The 19,160-nt window shown below is 40.8% G+C and overlaps 1 protein-coding gene across 3 annotated transcripts in view; it reads right to left on the reverse strand.

Annotated features, from left to right (window-relative positions):
• Positions 1–19,160, reverse strand: part of SMARCAD1 (SWI/SNF-related, matrix-associated actin-dependent regulator of chromatin, subfamily a, containing DEAD/H box 1) — a 90,692-nt gene that overhangs the window by 53,463 nt on the left and 18,069 nt on the right. For all 3 annotated transcript variants that reach the window (XM_025290407.3, XM_006076537.4, XM_025290406.3), the window contains exon 3: positions 12,918–13,095. In XM_025290407.3, the coding sequence (XP_025146192.1) occupies positions 12,918–13,095 (178 nt within the window). The remainder of the gene's footprint in view (positions 1–12,917; positions 13,096–19,160) is intronic.

A 19,160-nucleotide genomic window follows, 5' to 3' on the forward strand; every position in this document is an offset into this window, starting at 1 on the left:
AACAACAGAATTCATTTTGAAATTTTGATTTTCTAACACAGTAAGCATTCTGAAGATCAGAAATCAGAAGTATAACAAATGGGTAGAAGTCACCGAGATCAGAGAAAGAAATATAGTCAAGTATATTCCTAGTGCCAGAGAATGCAGACTTTGCTATGCAGCTAATTCTGTTTTTGGACAGTTCTTTTAGACACATATCCAGGACCTGTATGTTAGTAACTTCTCTTTACTTAGTTCAGCTGCACCTGTTAGGGTACCAGTTATGACTAAGAATCTCCTGAAAACATATAAACTGGACTGTGAAGGACCAGAAGTATCCATTTTAACAAACTTCTGGGTTGACTTCTTGAATCTTGCTCTGAAAAACTGCTCTAAAGTAACAAGGTTAAACAAATCTCTTCCTTTAATGAAGATGATTACACATATCTCCTTTTCCATTACACCCAGATTTCTCATTCCTTACATATTCAACTCTAAATTTTCACCCTGACTTACTATATTCACACTTCCTAACTGGTTTTTGCATCTGAGTTCACTGAGAAAATGAAGCTTTCACATTGGAATCCTTTTACAATTTTCACACTGCATAACCACTTTAAATGTCCTTACTCTTCTGATCATCACACCCTTAAACTAGTGATCAGATTCATCACCATTCTGTGGGACAAACTCATGTGTCTCTTGATGTAGGAAGTTTTCAGGCTGACAGTGAATCTTATCAAGCCTTCCACTTAATGTCCAATTTATAGGAGATAGAAAAGATAGAGCAATAAATTCAAGACAATCATGAAAAAGCAACCAGAAAAAGTCTATTTTGTCTAGAAGACTCGATTTCTTCAGTAAGTTAAAGTGCTTTAAAAAGAGGAGAGGAGTGTACTATTTTAAGATCCAAGTATAGGTAATTAAGAGTCATGACACTCAAATGTTTCTTATTTGGATTCTGGCTTGAAAAACTAGCTACAAAACACATGAAACCTAAATATAAGCTGGGAATTACACGATGTAGAGAACTGCTCACTGATAGTAGAATTTATGTAAGTGGGATATAGAGCAAGCACTAAGGAGACGAGTGTTTGGGTATCTATTATTCACTTTAAAATACTTCAGCTAATAATAATAAAACAAAATAATGCAACAGGAAAATAATAACAATTGTTAAATGTAGGTGGCATATATATGTTCATTATCTATTATTTTCCAATATGATTAAAGCTTTAAAAATAAAAGAAAAAATCTACAAGAACAAGAATAACCACTCTGTGTTCTTTTATCTGGTCTCAAATCAAGTTATTTATTCCCTTCCCTTTACACATACACTCAAGACTAAGGGATTCCAGGCCTAATGCCTACAGGAATTAACTGTCTACTATCTTCTCCCCTGAATCTATCTTTTTAACTGCTTCCCTCCAAGCCTATGTGTTCAAGATTGCATTTTTATTTCTTCATATTTTTTATGGTTCTCAACTTACTGTTATATATCTTCTGCTGCTGCTGCTAAGTCGCTTCAGTTGTGTCCGACTCTGTGCGACCCCATAGATGGCAGCCCACCAGGCTTCCCTGTCCCTGGGAGTCTCCAGGCAAGAACGCTGGAGTGGGTTGCCATTTCCTTCTCCAATGCATGAAAGTGAAAAGTGAAAGTGAAGTTGCTCAGTCGTGTCTGACTCTAGCGACCCCATGGACTGCAACCTACCAGGCTCCTCCGTCTATGGGATTTTCCAGGCAAAAGTACTGGAGTGGGGTGCCATTGCCTTCTCCGTATATATCTTCTACTATTATATAATCTTCTGCCCCATTGCCTCAGGGTAATTGTTCTAAGGGCAATAATATCCTCTATAAAGTCAAATGTGATTTAAAACAACAACAAAACCCCCAAATTGTTCATTAGTTATCTGTCCTTCTGTGGTCTCAAACACTGTTCTTTGAAAATGCAGCCCCACCCCCAACCCTCACCCATGGGTTCTGCAGTATCATTACTTCTGATTTTCCCTTTACCTCTTCAGTTCAGTTCAGTCCCTCAGTTGTGTCCGACTCTTTGTGACCCCATGAATCGCAGCATGCCAGGCCTCCCCGTCCATCACCAACTCCCGGAGTTCACAAAGACTTACGTTCATCAAGTCAGTGATGCCATCCAGCCATCTCAGCCTCTGCCGTCCCCTTCTCCTCCTGCCCCCAATCCCTCCCAGCATCAGAGTCTTTTCAATGAGTCAACTCTTCGCATGAGGTGGCCAAAGTACTGGAGTTTCAGCTTCAGCATCATTAGTTCCAAAGAAATCCCAGGGCTGATCTTTAGAGTGGACTGGTTGGATCTCCTTGCAGTCCAAGGGACTCTCAAGAGTCTTCTCCAACACCACAGTTCAAAAGCATCAATTCTTTGGCACTCAGCCTTCTTCATAGTCCAGCTCTCACATCCATACATGACCACAGGAAAAACCATAGCTTTGACTAGATGGACCTTTGTTGGCAAAGTAATGTCTCTGCTTTTGAATATGCTATCTAGGTTGGTCATAACTTTCCTTCTAAGGAGTAAGCATCTTTTAATTTCATGGCTGTAGTCACCATCTGCAGTGATTTTGGAGCCCAAAAAAATAAAGTCTGACACTGTTTCCACTGTTTCACCATCTATTTCCCATGAAGTGATGGGACTGGATGCCATGATCTTCGTTTTCTGAATATTGAGCTTTCAGCCAACTTTTTCACTCTCCACTTTCACTTTCATCAAGAGGTTTTTTAGTTCCTCTTCACTTTCTGCCATAAGGGTGGTGTCGCCTGTCTTTAATCTGTATAGAAGGCTTTCTTCCTTTTTTTTACCTTTTGGAATTCCAGTATTATCTAGGATTCCAAGGTGGAATCAAGAGCCTAAGAAGAAATGTCAATAACCTCAGATATGCAGATGACACCACCCTTATGGCAGAAAGTGAAGAAGAACTAAAGAGCCTCTTGATGAAAGTGAATGAGGAGAATAAAAAAGTTGGCTTAAAGCTCAACGTTCAGAAAACGAAGATCATGACATCCAGTCCCATCACTTCATGGGAAATAGATGGGGAAACAGTGGAAACAGCATCTGACTTTATTTTTTCAGGCTCCAAAATCACTACAGATGGTGACTGCAGCCATGAAATTAAGATGCTTACTCCTTGGAAAAAAAAGTTATGACCAACCTAGACAGCATATTAAAAAGCAGAGACATTACTTTGCCAACAAAGGTGTGTCCAGTCAAAGCTATGGTTTTTCCAGTAGTCATGTACGGATGTGAGAATTGGACTATAAAGAAAGTTGAGGGCCGAAGAATAGTTTCTTTTGAACTGTGGTGTTGGAGAAGACTCTTGAGAGTCCCTTGGACTGCAAGATGATTCAGTGAGTCCATCCTAAAGCAAATCAGTCCTGAATATTCATTGGAAGGACTGATGGTGAAGCTGAAACTCCAATACTTTGGCCACCTGATGTGAAGAGCTGACTCATTAGCAAAGACCCTGATGCTGGGAAAGATTGAGGGCATGAGGAGAAGGGGACGACAGAGGATGAGATGGTGGGATGGCACCACCGACTCAATGGACTTGGGTTTGGGTAGACTCCAGCAGTTGCTGGACAGGGAGGCCTAGCGTGCTGCAGTTCATGGGGTCGCAAAGATCTGACTGAGCGACTGAACTGACTGATTACCTAGGATTCTACCTTCAGCTCCTTATTATCTATTGATGTTTCCTGAGATACTTCCACCAATTGCCAGAGTTTCTACTATCTCTATCAGTTCAGTTCAGTCTCTCAGTCGTATCCAACTCTTTGCGACCCCATGAACTGCAGCTCACCAGGCATCCCTGTCCATCACCAACTCCCGGAGTTTCTGCAAACACATGTCCATTGATCGGTGATGCCATCCAGCCATCTCATGCTCTGTCTTCCCCTTCTCCTCCCACCTTAAATCTTTCCCAGCATCAGGCCCTTTTCAAATAGGTCAGCTCTTTGCATCAGGTGGCCAAAGTATTGAAGTTTCAGCTTCAACATCAGTCCTTCCAAAGAATATTTACGACTGATTTCCTTTAGGACAGGCTGGTTGGATCTCCTTTAATTGCAAAAGAATCTCAAAGAGTCTTCTTCAATATCACAATTCAAAAGCATCAATTCTTTGGCACTCAGCATTCTTTATACTCCAACTCTCACATCCACGTATGACTACTGGAAAAACCACAGCCTTGACTAGATGGACCTTTGTTGGCAAAGTAATGTCTCTGCCTTTTAGTATGCTGTCTAGGTTGGTCATAACTTTTTTCCCAAGGAGTAAGCATCTTTTAATTTCATGGCTGCAGTCACCATTTGCAGTGATTTTGGAGCCTCTCAAAATAAAGGCTGCCACTGTTTCCCCATCTATTTGCCATGAAGTGATAGGACTGGATGCCATGATCTTAGTTTTCTGAATGTTGAGCTTTAAGCCAACTTTTCCACTCTCCTCTTTCACTTTTATCAAGAGGCTCTTTAGTTTTTTGCTTTCTGCCATAAGGGTGGTCTTATCTGCATACCTGAGGTTATTGATATTTCTCCTGGCAATCTTGATTCCAGTTTGTGCTTCATCCAGCCTAGCATTTCTCATTATGTACTCTGAATATAATTTAAATAAGCAGGGTGACAATATACAGCCTTGATGTACTCCTTTCCCAATTTGGAACCAGTCCATTATTCCATATTCAGTTTTAACTGTTGCTTCTTGACCTGCATACAGATTTCTCAAGAGGCAGGTCAGGTGGTTTGGTATTCCCACCTCTTTCAGAATTTTGCAGTTGATTGTGATTCACACAGTCAAAAGGTTTGACATAGTCAATAAAGCAGAAATAGATTTTTTTTTGGAACTCTCTTGCATTTTCGATGATCCAGCAGATGTTGGCAATTTGACCTCTGGTTCCTCTGTATTTTCTAAAACCAGCTTGAACATCTGGAATTTCATAGTTCACGTATTTCTGAAGCCTGGCTTGGAGAATTTTGAGCATTACTTTACTTGCATGTGAGATGAGTACAACTGTGCGGTAGTTTGCGCATTCTTTGGCATTGCCTTTCTTTGGGATTGGAATGAAAACTGACCTTTTCCAGTCCTGTAGCCACTGCTGAGTTTTCCAAATTTGCTGGCATATTGAGCGCAGCACTTTCACAGCATCACCTTTTAGGAAAGGAAACAGCTCAACTGGAATTCCATCACTGCCACTAGCTTTGTTCATAGTGATGCTTCCTAAGGCCCAGCTGACTTCACATTCCAGGATGTCTGGCTCTAGGTGAGTGATCACACCATCGTCATTATCTGCGTTGTGAAGATCTTTTTTGTACATGTCTTTTGTGTATTGTTGCCACCTCTTCTTAATATCTTCTGGTTCTGTTAGGTCCATACCGTTTCTGTCCTTCATTGAGCACATCTTTGCATGAAATGTTCCCTTGGTATCTCTAATTTTCTTGAAGAGATCTCTAGTCTTTCCCATTCTATTGTTCCTATATTTCTTTGCACTGATCACCAAGGAAGCCTTTCTTATCCCTCCTTACTATTCTCTGAAATTCTGCATTCAAATGGGTATATCTTTCCTTTCCTCTTTGCTTTTCGCTTCTCTTCTTTTACAGGCCTCCTCAGACAGCCATTTTACTTCTTTGCATTTGTTTTTTTGGGGATGATCTTGAACCCAGTCTCCTGTACAAAGTCAGGAACTTCCATCTGTAGTTCATCAGGCACTATGTCTATCAGATCTAGTTCCTTAAATCCCATAGGTCCACCCATGAACAGAAAATTGCATTAAAGATTTACTGAACATGGCCCCACCCATCAGAAAAAGACCTATTTTCAGGAAGCTTCCATAAGCCTCTTACCCTTCTCCAGAAGAAGGCAGACAGACTGAAAACCATAATCACAGAAAACTAACCAATCTAATCACATGGACCACAGCCTTGTCTAACTCAATGAAACTATGAGCTATGCCATGCAGGGCCACCCAAGATGGATGGGTCATGGTGGAAAGTTCTGATAAAATGTGGTCCACAGGAGAAGGGAATGGCAAACCACTTCAGTATTCTTGCCTTGAGAACCCCATGAACAGTACAAAAAGGCAAAAGATAGGACACTGAAAGATGAACTCCCCAGGTCAGTAGGTGCCCAACATGCTGCTAGATATCAGTGGAGAAATAATTCAAGAAAGAATGAAGAGACGGAGCCAAAGCAAAAAGAACACCCAGTTGTGGATGTAACTGGTTATGGAAGCAAGGTCTGATGCTGTAAAAAGAGCAATACTGCATAGAAACCTGGAATGTTAGGTTCATGAATCATGGCAAATTGGAAGTGGTCAAACAGGAGATGACAAGAGTGAATACTGACATTTTAGGAATCAGCGAACTAAAATGGACTGGAATGGGTGAATAACTCAGATGACCATTATATCTACTACTGTGGGCAAGAATCCCTTAGAAGAAATGGAGTAGCCATCATAGTCAACGAGTCTGAAACGCAGTACTTGGATGCAATCTCAAAAAAACAGAATGATCTCTGTTCGTTTCCAAGGCAAACCATTCAATATCACAGCAATCCAAGTCTATGCCCTGACCAGTAATGGTGAAGAAGTTACAGTTAAATGGTTCTATGAAGACCTTCAAGACCTTTTAGAACTAACACCCCCAAAACATGTCCTTTTCATTATGCAAAAGTAGGAAGTCAAGAAATACCTGGAGTAATACCAGGTAAATCTGGCCTTGGAGTACAGAATGAAGCAGGTCAAAGGCTAACAGAGTTTTGCCGAGAATGCACTAGTCATAGCAAACACCTTTTTCCAACAACACAAGAGAAGACTCTACACATGGACATCACCAGATGGTCAACACTGAAATCAGGTTGATTATACTCTTTGCAGCCAAAGATGGAGAAGCTCTATACAGTCAGCAAAAGCAAGACCGGGAGCTGACTGTGGCTCAGATCATGAACTCCTTATTGCCAAATTAGACTTAAATTGAATAAACTAGGGACAACCACTAGACCATTCAGGTATAACCTAAATCACATCTCTTATGATTATACAGTGGAAGTGAGAAATAGATTTAAGGGACTAGATATAATAGACAGAATGCCTGATGAACTATGGACGGAGGTTAGCAACACTGTACAGGAGACAGGGAGCAAAACCATCCCTAAGAAATAAAATTATCTCTTCTCTTATCCGTGGTTCTCAAAAGGGAGGCAATTTTGCCCTTAGAGGACATGTGGCAGTGGCTGGAGACATTTTTGATTGTCTTGCCTAGCGAGGCGCTACTGGCATTTAACTGGTAGAGGTCAGGGACTCTGTTAAACATTCTACAACATACATAGCAGCCCCTCAGAAAAAAGAACTACCTGGCGCAAAGTGTCAGCAGTGTCAAGGTTAAGAAACCCTGATAATTAAAAAGGCCCATGCATTGATTGTAACTATGCAAAACAGTGTTGTGAAAAACAATAAGGACTTTTATGAGCTGACATGATTTCCAGGTTATATATACATACTGCTAAGTTAATAAATCTCATCTATGACAAAGGATGAGATGGTTGGATGGCATCTCCAACTCAATGGACATGAGTTTGAGCAAGGTCCAGGAGTTGGTGGACAGGGAAGCCCGGCGTGCTGCAGTCCATGGGATCACAGTCGGACATGACTGAGAGACTGAAGTTAATAAAACAAAGAATAAATGTACACATACATCTATACATACACATTACTTATTCATAGACAGCACAAGATATAGAGTGCTAACTTCTGTGTAGCAAAGAAGAAAAAAAGACACATGACAGAGGAACAAAGTATGACAAAAAACTAACTGGTTAGTTCTGAGGTGGGAGGAGGAAGAGGCTGATAGAGAAGGGACAGGAAGTTACTACTTCTCTGTGCTTAGATGCTCAGTCATGTCTGACTCTTTGCAACCCCACGGAATGCAGCCTGCCAGGCTCCTCTGTCAATGGGATTTTCCAGGCAAGGATATTGGAGTGGGTTGCCATTCCCTACTTTAATTATTCTCTAAGCATATTCTATGTAGAGTTTTGATTTTTGGAACCATGTCAATATTTGAAGGTAAAAAATTTTTTTAAAAGGGACAAGGGAAAAAAACCCTAAAAGGAATACAAACAAAAATTAACATACTGAACTACACTTAAAGTGAATAACAAAGAAAAATTTCAATAAATAATCTAAGTACTGTAACCATACACCTTCACCTAAAGACAACATAAAACTTATGAACAAATCTTAAACTCTTAGTGGGCTTTACAGTCAAGCAGTATGACAACAGCAATTCTGAAACTATTATATGTACACTGGGTGACTGAACAAATTAGCAAATACAATGATACTGGTGGAAGCCGAGTTCACACTATCAGAGAAGGAAATACAGAGGAGAGGCAAGGAAGAGTCTTATAGTATTAGGTCAGAATAAAATATATTATCACAAACTTACGATTTTAAAAGCAACAATAACAAAAACCCCACAACATTCTCTCTCATATCCTAGCCCATTCTTGCTGAAAGGGCAATGACAATCCCGTTTCACCCAACAGCAAAGAAAGAACACACCTCACTCCCAGATTTCCAAATGCCATTCCTTTAAAAAGGTGCTACTTGAAGAAATGGTGAATTCTAATTTCAGGCTTGAGAATTCAACTTTAGCCCATCAATTAGGAGAGAACAAAAGAGAACAAACAAAACTCTATGGAGAGAAGGGTAAACTCTCTTATGCATTGTTGAAAAATTGATAAACTAATCTATGGTATCAGTCAGTTTAGTTGCTCAGTTGTTTCCGACTCTTTGTAACCCCATGGACTGCAGCACACCAGGCTTCCCTGTCCATCAACAACTCCCGGAGCTTACTCAAAGTGATGTTCATCAAGTCAGTGATGCCATCCAACCATCTCATCCTGTGTCATCCCTTTCTCCTCCTGCCTTCGATCTTTCCCAGCATCAGGGTCTCTTCCAATGAATCAGTTCTTCACATCAGGTGGCCAAAGTACTGGAGCTTCAGCTTTAGCATCAGTCTTTCCAATGCATATTCAGGACTCATTTCCTTTAGGATTGACTGGTTTGATCTTCTTGCAGTCCAAGGGACTCTCAAGAGTCTTCTCCAACACCCCACTTTAAAAGCATCAATTCTTGGGTGCATTAGGGGTGCAGAAATTGAAAAAATCAAAGTGTCAGTCGCTCAGTCATGTTTGACTCTTTGCAACCCCATGGACAGTAGTCTGCCAGGCTCCTCTGTTCATGGGATTCTCCAGACAAGAATATTGGAGTGGGGTGCCATTCCCTTCTTCAGGGTATCTTCCCGACCCAGGAATCGAAACTGGGTCTCTCGCATTGCAGGCAGATTCTTTCCTGTCTGAGCCACAGGGAAGCCATGTACAAAGTGAGAGACATCCTAAAAAAGCTGGTTTATTACCTTCACAAGTAACAAAAATCATGGGAATCAAAAAAAAGGCTGAGATAATTTCAGATTAAACCAAAGACACATGATGAACTAAACCCAATGCATGATGCTAGAGAAAATTTTATTATAGAGTACTACTCAAAATATGATTCATGGACTAACCGCCTGTCCTTGAAATCAAACTGTTTGTAATCTGTCCATCAAAAGATAAGGAACTTAAATCAGAGGGAAAAACAACTACATTACTAAGCACAAAGCTTCATTCAGCTGATTATTTTTTTTTCATTACAAGACATTCTTAGTGGAGGAATGAGTACTGCTGCTAAGTCACTTCAGTCATGTCCGACTCTGTGCGCCCCACAGACGGCAGCCCACTAGGCTCCTCTGTCCCTGGGATTCTCCAGGCAAGAATACTGGAGTGGGTTGCCATTTCCTTCTTCAATGCATGAAAGTGAAAAGTGAAAATGAAGTCATTTAAGGGGAAACAAGTTTGATCCTTGGTCCAGGAAGATCCCATGTAACGCAGGACAGCTAAGCTCATGTATCACAACTACTGAGCCTGTGCCCTATATAGCCTGTGAGCTGCATGAGGCCTGAGTGCCCAGAGCCCATGTTTTGCAACAAGAGAAATCAATGCAATGAGCAGCCTGAGCACTACAACTGGAGTAGGCCCCACTCACTGTAACTAGAGAAAGTCCAGTGCACTCATAAAAAAATAAATACAAATACAATAATTCTTATTATTATATGAAGGTGACAAGAAAATGTGGGAAAACGTTAACAAAGGATGAATCTTTTTAAAAGGATTGTGGAAACTGGTTTTTCTTGTAACTTTTCTGTAAATTTAAATTCTTTTCAAAATAAAAAGTAAAATTTGGAGTGCTAATGTATCAATTTTCCTCAGGATCTACCACATAGGATCATCACTATTTTTTATTTCAGAGTAAAATTCAGGACAAAGGCATGTTCACCTAAGCTTATGTACAAAAGGAAATTCATTTTAAGAGGAAATCCTCATCTTAGCAGAGGACAGTCTTGATCTCTTGCATCACTTTCCTCACTTAGCCTCTCATCACACGACCTTTTGAGTTTTACCTCAATGACTGCTCCTTCTTAGAATCTTCTGCAAGGTTCTTCTCATGTTGCTCCGTTCCTAAAATCAAGAGTTCCCCTGGCCTAAGTCCTTCAATCGAGGCATTGTCTGTTTTCCAGCTATACTACAGTGTCTCTTAGTGATTTTACTGAACCATGTTCTTTTAATATCAAGGGCCTGCAATGCAGGAGACCCAGGTTCCATCCCTGGGTCGGGAAGATCCCCTGGAGAAAGGAATGGTAACTCATTCTGGCATTCTTGCCTGGAGAATTTCAAGGACACAGGAGCCTGGCGGGCTATAGTTCATGGGGTTGCAAAGGGTCAGACATAACTGAGCGACTAACACTGCAGTTTTCATCCTGACAACACCTAAATTTAGATGTGGAACCTAGACCTCTCTCCAGAACCTAATGTTACAAACCTAAATTGCCTACCTGACACGTCCACTTAGATGTCCAAGAGTCTTCTCAAACACAGCATGTCCAAGACTTAATTGCCAATCTTTCCTTCTAACGCTGTTCTCTATCACACTCAAGACAGTACTCCTTATCCCAGTTACTGTTAACTCCATCCTTCCAGTTGCCCAGGTCAAATTATCTTAGGGTCATCCATACTCCCTTCTCTCCCATTCCATTTGCAATCCATCAATAAAGCCTCTCTGCTCTACCTTAAGAGTATCTCCAGAATCTAACTACTTCTCATTCACACCCATAGGTACTAGAATGGTCTAAGCTTCCATCTTTTTTTTTTGCCTTGCTTATTACAAAAGTATTCATGATTCTACTACCACTTCCCTATACCCTTTAAAGACTTTTAAACATATCAATCAGGTCATTTTACTCCTCTGCTCAGTATGCTCCTTTAGCTCCTTTTATTCTCATTCAGAATAAAAGCCAAATAGCCTATGGGCTTATTAACTTGATAAAGTCCTTCCCTATTCTACTCCTCACCTTGTGACCTTAGGTCCTTCACTTTCTAGCATTAGCCCTAGTCAGTCAGTTTAGTTCAGTCGCTCAGTTGTGTCCAACTCTTTGCAACCCTATGGTCTGCAGCATGCCAGGCCTCCCTGTCCATCACCAACTCCTGGAGTCTACTCAAACTCATGTTTATTGAGTCAGTGATGTCATCCAACCATCCCATCCTCTGTCATCCCCTTCTCCTCCCGCCCTCAATCTTTCCCAGCATCAGGGTCTTTTCAAATGAGTCAGTTCTTCACATCAGGTAGCCAAAGTATTGGAGTTTCAGCTTCAACATCAGTCCTTCCAATGAACATCCAGGACTGATCTCCTTTAGGATGGACTGGTTGGATCTCCTTGCAGTCCAAGGGACTCTCAAGAGTCTTCTCCAACACCACAGTTCAGAAGCATCAATTCTTTGGCCCTCAGCTTTCTTTATAGTCCAATTCTCACATCCATACATGACTACTGGAAAAACCATAGCTTTGACTAGATGGACCTTTGTTGGGGAAGCAGTGTCTCTGTTTTTTAATATGCTGTCTAGGTTGGTCATAGCTTTTCTTCCAAGAAGCAAGTGTCTTTTAATTTCATGGCTGCAGTCACCATCTGCAGTGATTTTGGAGCCCCCCAAAATAAAGTCTGTCACTGTGGATGATGGGACCATGATGATGGGACCCACTCCTTTTCCCTAAACAGGCATACCACCACTAAAGGTCACTAAGCAGGATATTCCTAATGCCCCTCCCAGCATATTCACATCTCTGTTCAAGCAACATCTTCTTAATAAAGTCTTTTCCAACCATGTACTTTACCCTTGGCCCTTAACCCTGGCCCCAAATCCTGTATCCCCTCTCCCCCCTCCCTTTGCCCATCAGATTTATTATTTGGCAGACTGCATTTTTTATTTACTTACTACATTTCTATCTATCATACAAGCTCTGTACTAGCTCACTGAATGTGTCCCCAAAATGTCCAAAAATGTCAATCGGACTCAAGAACAAATCAGGAAGTAGTTACAAATAATCAAAGGTACTTGTTAAAATAAATTCCCTATCTATGGAGAATGAAAAGATTAAATATTTACTCTAACTGAACTTTTTTTCTGAAAATCAGAACCGAGGGATTCTCTGGTGGTCCATTAGTTAGGATTCAGTGCTTTTACTGCCGTGTCCTGGGCTCAATCCCTGGTTCGGGAACTAAGAACCCGCAAGCCAATTTGTGAGGTCAAAAAAATAATAATTGAGAAAATCAGTCCAGAATCAATCTCTCTCACACACATACACATAAACATGTACATACACACACACTTATGTGTTTATGTCTCTATGTTAGGAAAAAATGACCATGATGCAGTCAGGAAAAGGAAAAAAGTGGGGTGGAAATCATCAAAAATTTTCAACATAAGTTAACTTTTTCTAAAAAAAAAAAGGGGGGGTTTATACATGCAAATATAATGAACCTATTAAGTTGCTTACACTATAATCACCGTGTCTTTGTTGAATTTTTTCTCTTGAACTGTACTGGAGCAATTTGGGGAAACAACATCTTCACTATCAGAAGACAAATCAATGTACTGAATCCCTCTTTGATTCTTGAAATACGATATACTTGCTTTTCTGTCATTTTCTGGAGTTTCTGGAACACTAGAATCTTCTGCAAAAGACAAAAAGCAGAAAGGCATTTTGAGCAACCTGAAAATAAGACAAATTTTGTTTGTGCAAATCTGTCTTAGTACAATCATGTGCCAAAAATCTTTAGCTTCATTCACGTTTCCATCTTAAACCAAAACTCCTCCTAATTTTTAAAGAAAAAATTAATAGTCAACCAGGGCTGGCATTAAATGATTTTCCACTTCAGAGGTTACTTACTAGCAAGACCTTAGTGGACACTGCAAAACAGCGGTTTGTATATTTCAACCCTCTTTTCTCTGTGCTTTTCTTTCCTAGTACTCAGTTCTTACCTAAAAGAACATGGACACTAGAGCCCAAAAGACTTGAATTTCAATCCCATCTCTCAGCCAAGTTACTTAATCTAAGTCTCAGTGTCTTTTATAAAATAGAGATGCTAATAATCACAGGGTTAATGTGCACATAAAATTTAATTTGGAAAATTGGCACACTGTCAATATCCAACATACATTAGCTCTTATGCAATATTGGTGTTACGGGCCAAATTATGTCCCCTCCAAAATTCCTATGCTAAAGTTCCAACCCCCATGACCTCAAAATGTAACATATTTGGAGATAGGTCCTTCATAGAAGTGACCAAATTAAAATGAGTCAGTTAGGTTAGTAACCTATGAGAGAGAGGAACCAAGGATACGTGTGCATGGGGGAAAGGCAGCATGGGCACACAGGGAGGAGGCTGAGGAGAAAGGCCTTCACAAGACACCAACCCCACCAACACCTGCATCTTAGACTTCTAGCTTCTAGATATGGGAGAAAATCAGTCTGCTCTTTATGGCACTCAGTCTGTTATTTTGTTATGGCAGCCCTCACTAAGAAAGGCCGGAGAAGGCAATGGCAACCCACTCCAATGTTCGTGCCTGCAGAATCCCAGGGACAGGGGAGTCTGGCGGCCTGCCGTCTATGGGGTCGCACAGAGTCGGACACAACTGAAGCGACTTAGCAGCAGCAGCAGCCGCACTAATAGAGTCAGCATCACTTGTTTACCCAAAGCAGGTGAGTAAAATATTCTACTGTGGTCTCCTCTCTCCAAGGGCTGAGGTTCAAAATTATTCTCCCTTATATACAGGAGGAGGAATTCCTGATTTAAGGAATTCATATTAAAGTGTCTTGGTTTAGTGAATACAGTTGTCCTGCAGTATCTGTGAGGTTTAGGGAGACTGGTTCCAGCACTTTCCTGCCCACTCCCCAAACGGGGAAATGTTCAAGTCCCTTAAATAAAATGGTCCTGTAATTTCATATAACATATGCACACAGCTGTATTACTTATAATACCTGATTTGTGTAAATTCTATGTAAAGAGTTGTAACTACACATGTGAAAGTTACACAAATAGTTGCAGTGTGTATGTGGCAAATTTGTTTTGCTATTTAGAACTTCCTGGAACTTTTCTTTCTGAATATTTCCATTGTAGCTGATCTGTAGATGAGAATCCATAGATATGAGGGCCAATTAGTGATACATTTTAAAAAGGAATGATCACATGAATTTTAATTCAAAAGTACCAATTTAAAAAACAATAGCTACCATTAGCCACTATTCAGTATCAATTCCAGAAGTGAAACACATTTTCAATACTTACAATAACCCCAAGGGGACATTATATCATCATTTTATAGATAAACTAGATGCAGAGGAAGCAACTTGTCCAAAGTCATACAAGGGAAAGTATCAGACCTAAAATCCAAGACCCAGAGTCTAAATCCTGGTACGCTAAAATTCTTGACCTTCCGACAATTAACTGTCATAAAATGATATCAATCACTATCATAAGGCTCCTGAGTCATATTTGTAAATAACATTAATCAAGGCTTACATAACCAATCTCTTAGATGACACAAAAAAACATTTTTCTTCCTGCAATGAAGTCCCAGCAACATTTAGTTCAGTTGGTCAGTCGTGTCCGACTCTTTGCGACCCCATGAATCGCAGCACACCAGGCCTCCCTGTCCATCACCAACTCCCGGAGTTCACTCAGACTCACGTCCATTGAGTCAGTGATGCCATCCAGCCATCTCATCCTGTCATCCCCTTCTCCTCCTGCCCCCAACCCATCCCAGCATCAGAGTCTTTTCCAATGAGTCAACTCTTCGTATGAGGTGGCCAAAGTACTGGAGTTTCAGCTTTAGCATCATGACTTCCAAAGAAATCCTAGGGCTGACCTCCTTCAGAATGGACTGGTTGGATCTCCTTGCAGTCCAAGAGACTCTCAAGAGTCTTCTCCAACACCACAGTTCAAAAGCATCAATTCTTCGGTGCTCAGCTTTCTTCATAGTCCAACTCACATCCATACATGACCACTGGAAAACCCAGAGCCTTTACTAGATGGACCTTTGTTGGCAAAGTAATGTCTCTGCTTTTCAATATGCTATCTAGGTTGGTCATAACTTTTCTTCCAAGGAGTAGCATCTTTTAATTTCATGGCCGCAGTCACCATCTACAGTGATTTTGGAGCCCCAAAAAATAAAGTCTGACACTGTTTCCACTGCTTCCCCATCTATTTCCCATGAAGTGATGGGACCAGATGCCATGATCTTCATTTTCTGAATATTGAGCTTTAAGCCAACTTTTCACTCTCCTCTTTCACTTTCATCAAGAGGCTTTTTAGTTCCTCTTCACTTCTGCCATAAGGGTGGTGTCATCTGCATATCTGAGGTTATTGATATTTCTCCCAGCAATCTTGATTCCAGCTTGTGTTTCTTCCAGCCCAGCATTTCTCATGATGTACTCTGCATAGAAGTTAAATAAGCAGGGTGACAATAAACAGCCTTGACATACTCCTTTTCCTATTTGGAACCAGTCTGTTGTTCCATGTCCAGTTCTAACTGTTGCTTCCTGGCCTGCATATAGGTTTCTCAAGAGTCAGGTCAGGTGGTCTGGTATTCCCATCTCTTTCAGAATTTTCCACAGTTTATTGTGACTGTGAAAAGGTCTGACAGAATGTGGCCCACTGGAGAAGGATTCCCTTCTCCAGCAAACCACTTCAGTATTCTTGCCTTGAGAACCCCATGAACAGTACGAAAAGGCAAAATGATAGGATACTGAAAGAGGAACTCCCCAGGTCACTGGGTGCCCAATATGCTACTGGAGATCAGTGGAGAAATAACTCCAGAAAGAATGAAGGGATGGAGCCAAAGCAAAAACAATACCCAGTTGGGGATGTGACTGGTGATAGAAGTGAGGTCCGATGCTGTAAAGAGCAATGTTGCATAGGAACCTGGAATGTCAGGTCCATGAATCAAAGCAAATTGGAAGTGGTCAAACAGGAGATGGCAAGAGTGAATGTCAACATTCTAGGAATCAGCGAACTAAAATGGACTGGAATGGGTGAATTTAACTCAGATGACCATTATATCTACTTCTGTGGGCAGGAATCCCTCAGAAGAAATGGAGTAGCCATCATGGTCAACAAAAGAGTCCAAAATGCAGTACTTGGACGCAATCTCAAAAATGACAGAATGACCTCTGTTCATTTCCAAAGCAAACCATTCAATATCACAGTAATCCAAGTCTATGCCCCAACCAGTAATGCTGAAAAAGCTGAAGTTGAACGGTTCTATGAAGACCTACAAGACCTTTTTATACTAACACCCCAAAAAGATGTCCTTTTCATTATAGAGAACTGGAATGCAAAAGTAGGAAGTCAAGAAACACCTGGAGTAACAGGCCAATTTGGCCTTGGAATACGGAATATAGCAGGGCAAAGACTAATAGAGTTTTGCCAAGAAAATGCACTGGTCATAGCAAACACCCTCTTCCAACAACACAAGAAAAGACTCTACACATGGACATCACCAGATGGTCAACACCAAAATCAGACTGATTATATCCTTTGCAGCCAAAGATGGAGAAGCTCTATACAGTCAACAAAAACAAGACCAGGAGCTGACTGGCTCAGATCATGAACTCCTTATGAACTCCTTATGGCCAAATTCAGACTTAAATTGAAGAAAGTAGGGAAAACCACCAGACCATTCAGGTATGACCTAAATCAAATCCCTAGCAACATTACTGAAAAGCAAAGCACAAAACTGTTCAAACAGAACAATTTTATGAACGTTGAATGTCTGGGGTGAAAAACCACTTTAAAAAAAAAAAAACTTTTTTTTTTCAGCTATGTTTACTGCCATTTGTATGAAGACACAAATTCTGATAATTATGTAAAATAATAAAATGATACTCTAATTCTTATCAAATAAGTATTAAAGATACTATGGACTCTGCTTTTACACAGTGGTCCTGCTATATCACAAACCACAAATAAAACTAAAAATGCAGATCCTTATTGCACCATAAATTTAACCTAAACTTAATGCTTAAAGCTCAACATTCAGAAAACTAAGATAATGGCATCCGGTCCCATCACTTCATGGCAAATAGATGGGTAAACAGTAGAAACAGTGGCTGATTTTATTTTTTAGGACTCCAAAATCACTGCAGATGGTGATTGCAGCCATGAAATTAAAAGACTTACTCATTGGAAGGAAAGTTATGATCAACCTAGATAGCATATTAAGAAGCAGAGACATTACTTTGTCAACAAAGGTCCATCTAGTCAAGGCTATGGTTTTTCCAGCAGTCATGTACAGATATGAGAGTTGTACTATAAAGAAAGCTGAGGGCCGAAGAATTGATGCTTTTGAACTGTGGTGTTGGAGAAGACTCTTGAGGGTCCCTTGGACTGCAAGGAGATCAACCAGTCCATACTAAAGGAGATCAGTCCTGGGTGTTCATTGGAAGGACTGATGTTGAAGCTGAAACTCCAGTATTTTGGCCACCTGATGCAAAGAGCTGAGTCATGTGAAAAGATCCTGATGCTGGGAAAGATTGACGGTGGGAGGAGAAAGGGACGACAGTGGTTAGATGGCATCACCGACTCAATGGACACGAGTTTGAGCAAACTCTTGGTGATGGACAGGGAGGCCTGGTGTGCTGCGGCTCATGGGTCACAAAAAGTCGGATACAATGAGCGACTGAACTGAATTGAATGCATATAATTTTAACAGTTCAACACTGTCCAGCTTTTTGAAAAGGGCTATGACAAAATGATTTGGACTGTCCTCTTTTCTTTAAAAAGCTTCCTTATTCAAAGTGAAGAACAAGCTTTTCAAACTAGTCTTACTGTTTGTTTGGGGGCAGTGGGGGTGGCAGGTGGTAAAAATCTATTAGTGAGTAGTAGGAGCACTAGAGTTTCTTGAACTGATTATATATTCATCTTTTCTTTAATCTTCTCCTCTGATTTTCCCAATCCAGGGATCGAATCCAGGCCTCTCACACTGCAGGCAGATTCTTTCCCATCTGAGCCACCAGGGAAGCCCAAGAATACTGGAGTGGGTAGCCTATCCCTTTTCCAGGGGAACTTCCCAACCCAGAAATCAATCCAGGGCCTCCTGCATAGCATGCAGATTCTTTACCAGCTGAGCTACCAGGGAAGCCCTACTTATTATATACAGATTATAATACAAAATAGATGGTGAGGACATAATTTTAAAATTCACACTTAATATGCTTCATTAATAAGGTAGAAAAAAAGCTGGGCTTTCTTATGGGTTTCCCTTGTGGCTCAGCTGGTAAAGAATCCACCTGCAATTCGGGAGACCTGGGTTTGATCCCTGGGTTGGGAAGATCCCTTGGAGAAGGCAAAGGCTACCCACTCCAGTATTCTGGCCTGGAGAATTCCATGGACTATATACTCCAGGGGTTGCAAAGAGTCAGACATGACTAAGTGACTTTCACTTTACTCTCTTATAGGTACTGAATTACTAAGAGCTTTTACTGGATATGCAACGTTCACCATCAAAAAATATACATTAGATTGGTTCAAGAGAGTAGAGTAGAAGGACACATGTTCATCTCCTCCTGCAAGAACACCAAGATTGCAACTGGCTGTTGAACAACTATTAAAAGGAGGACGCTGGAGCCCACCAAAAAAAGATACCCCAGACCAAAGACAAAGAAGCTGCAAGGAGATGGTAGGAGGGGCGCAAGCACAATAAAATCAAATCCCATATTCACCAGGTGAGTAACCCACAA

Source organism: Bubalus bubalis, chromosome 7, assembly GCF_019923935.1.
Source record: "Bubalus bubalis isolate 160015118507 breed Murrah chromosome 7, NDDB_SH_1, whole genome shotgun sequence".
NCBI lineage: Eukaryota > Metazoa > Chordata > Mammalia > Artiodactyla > Bovidae > Bubalus > Bubalus bubalis.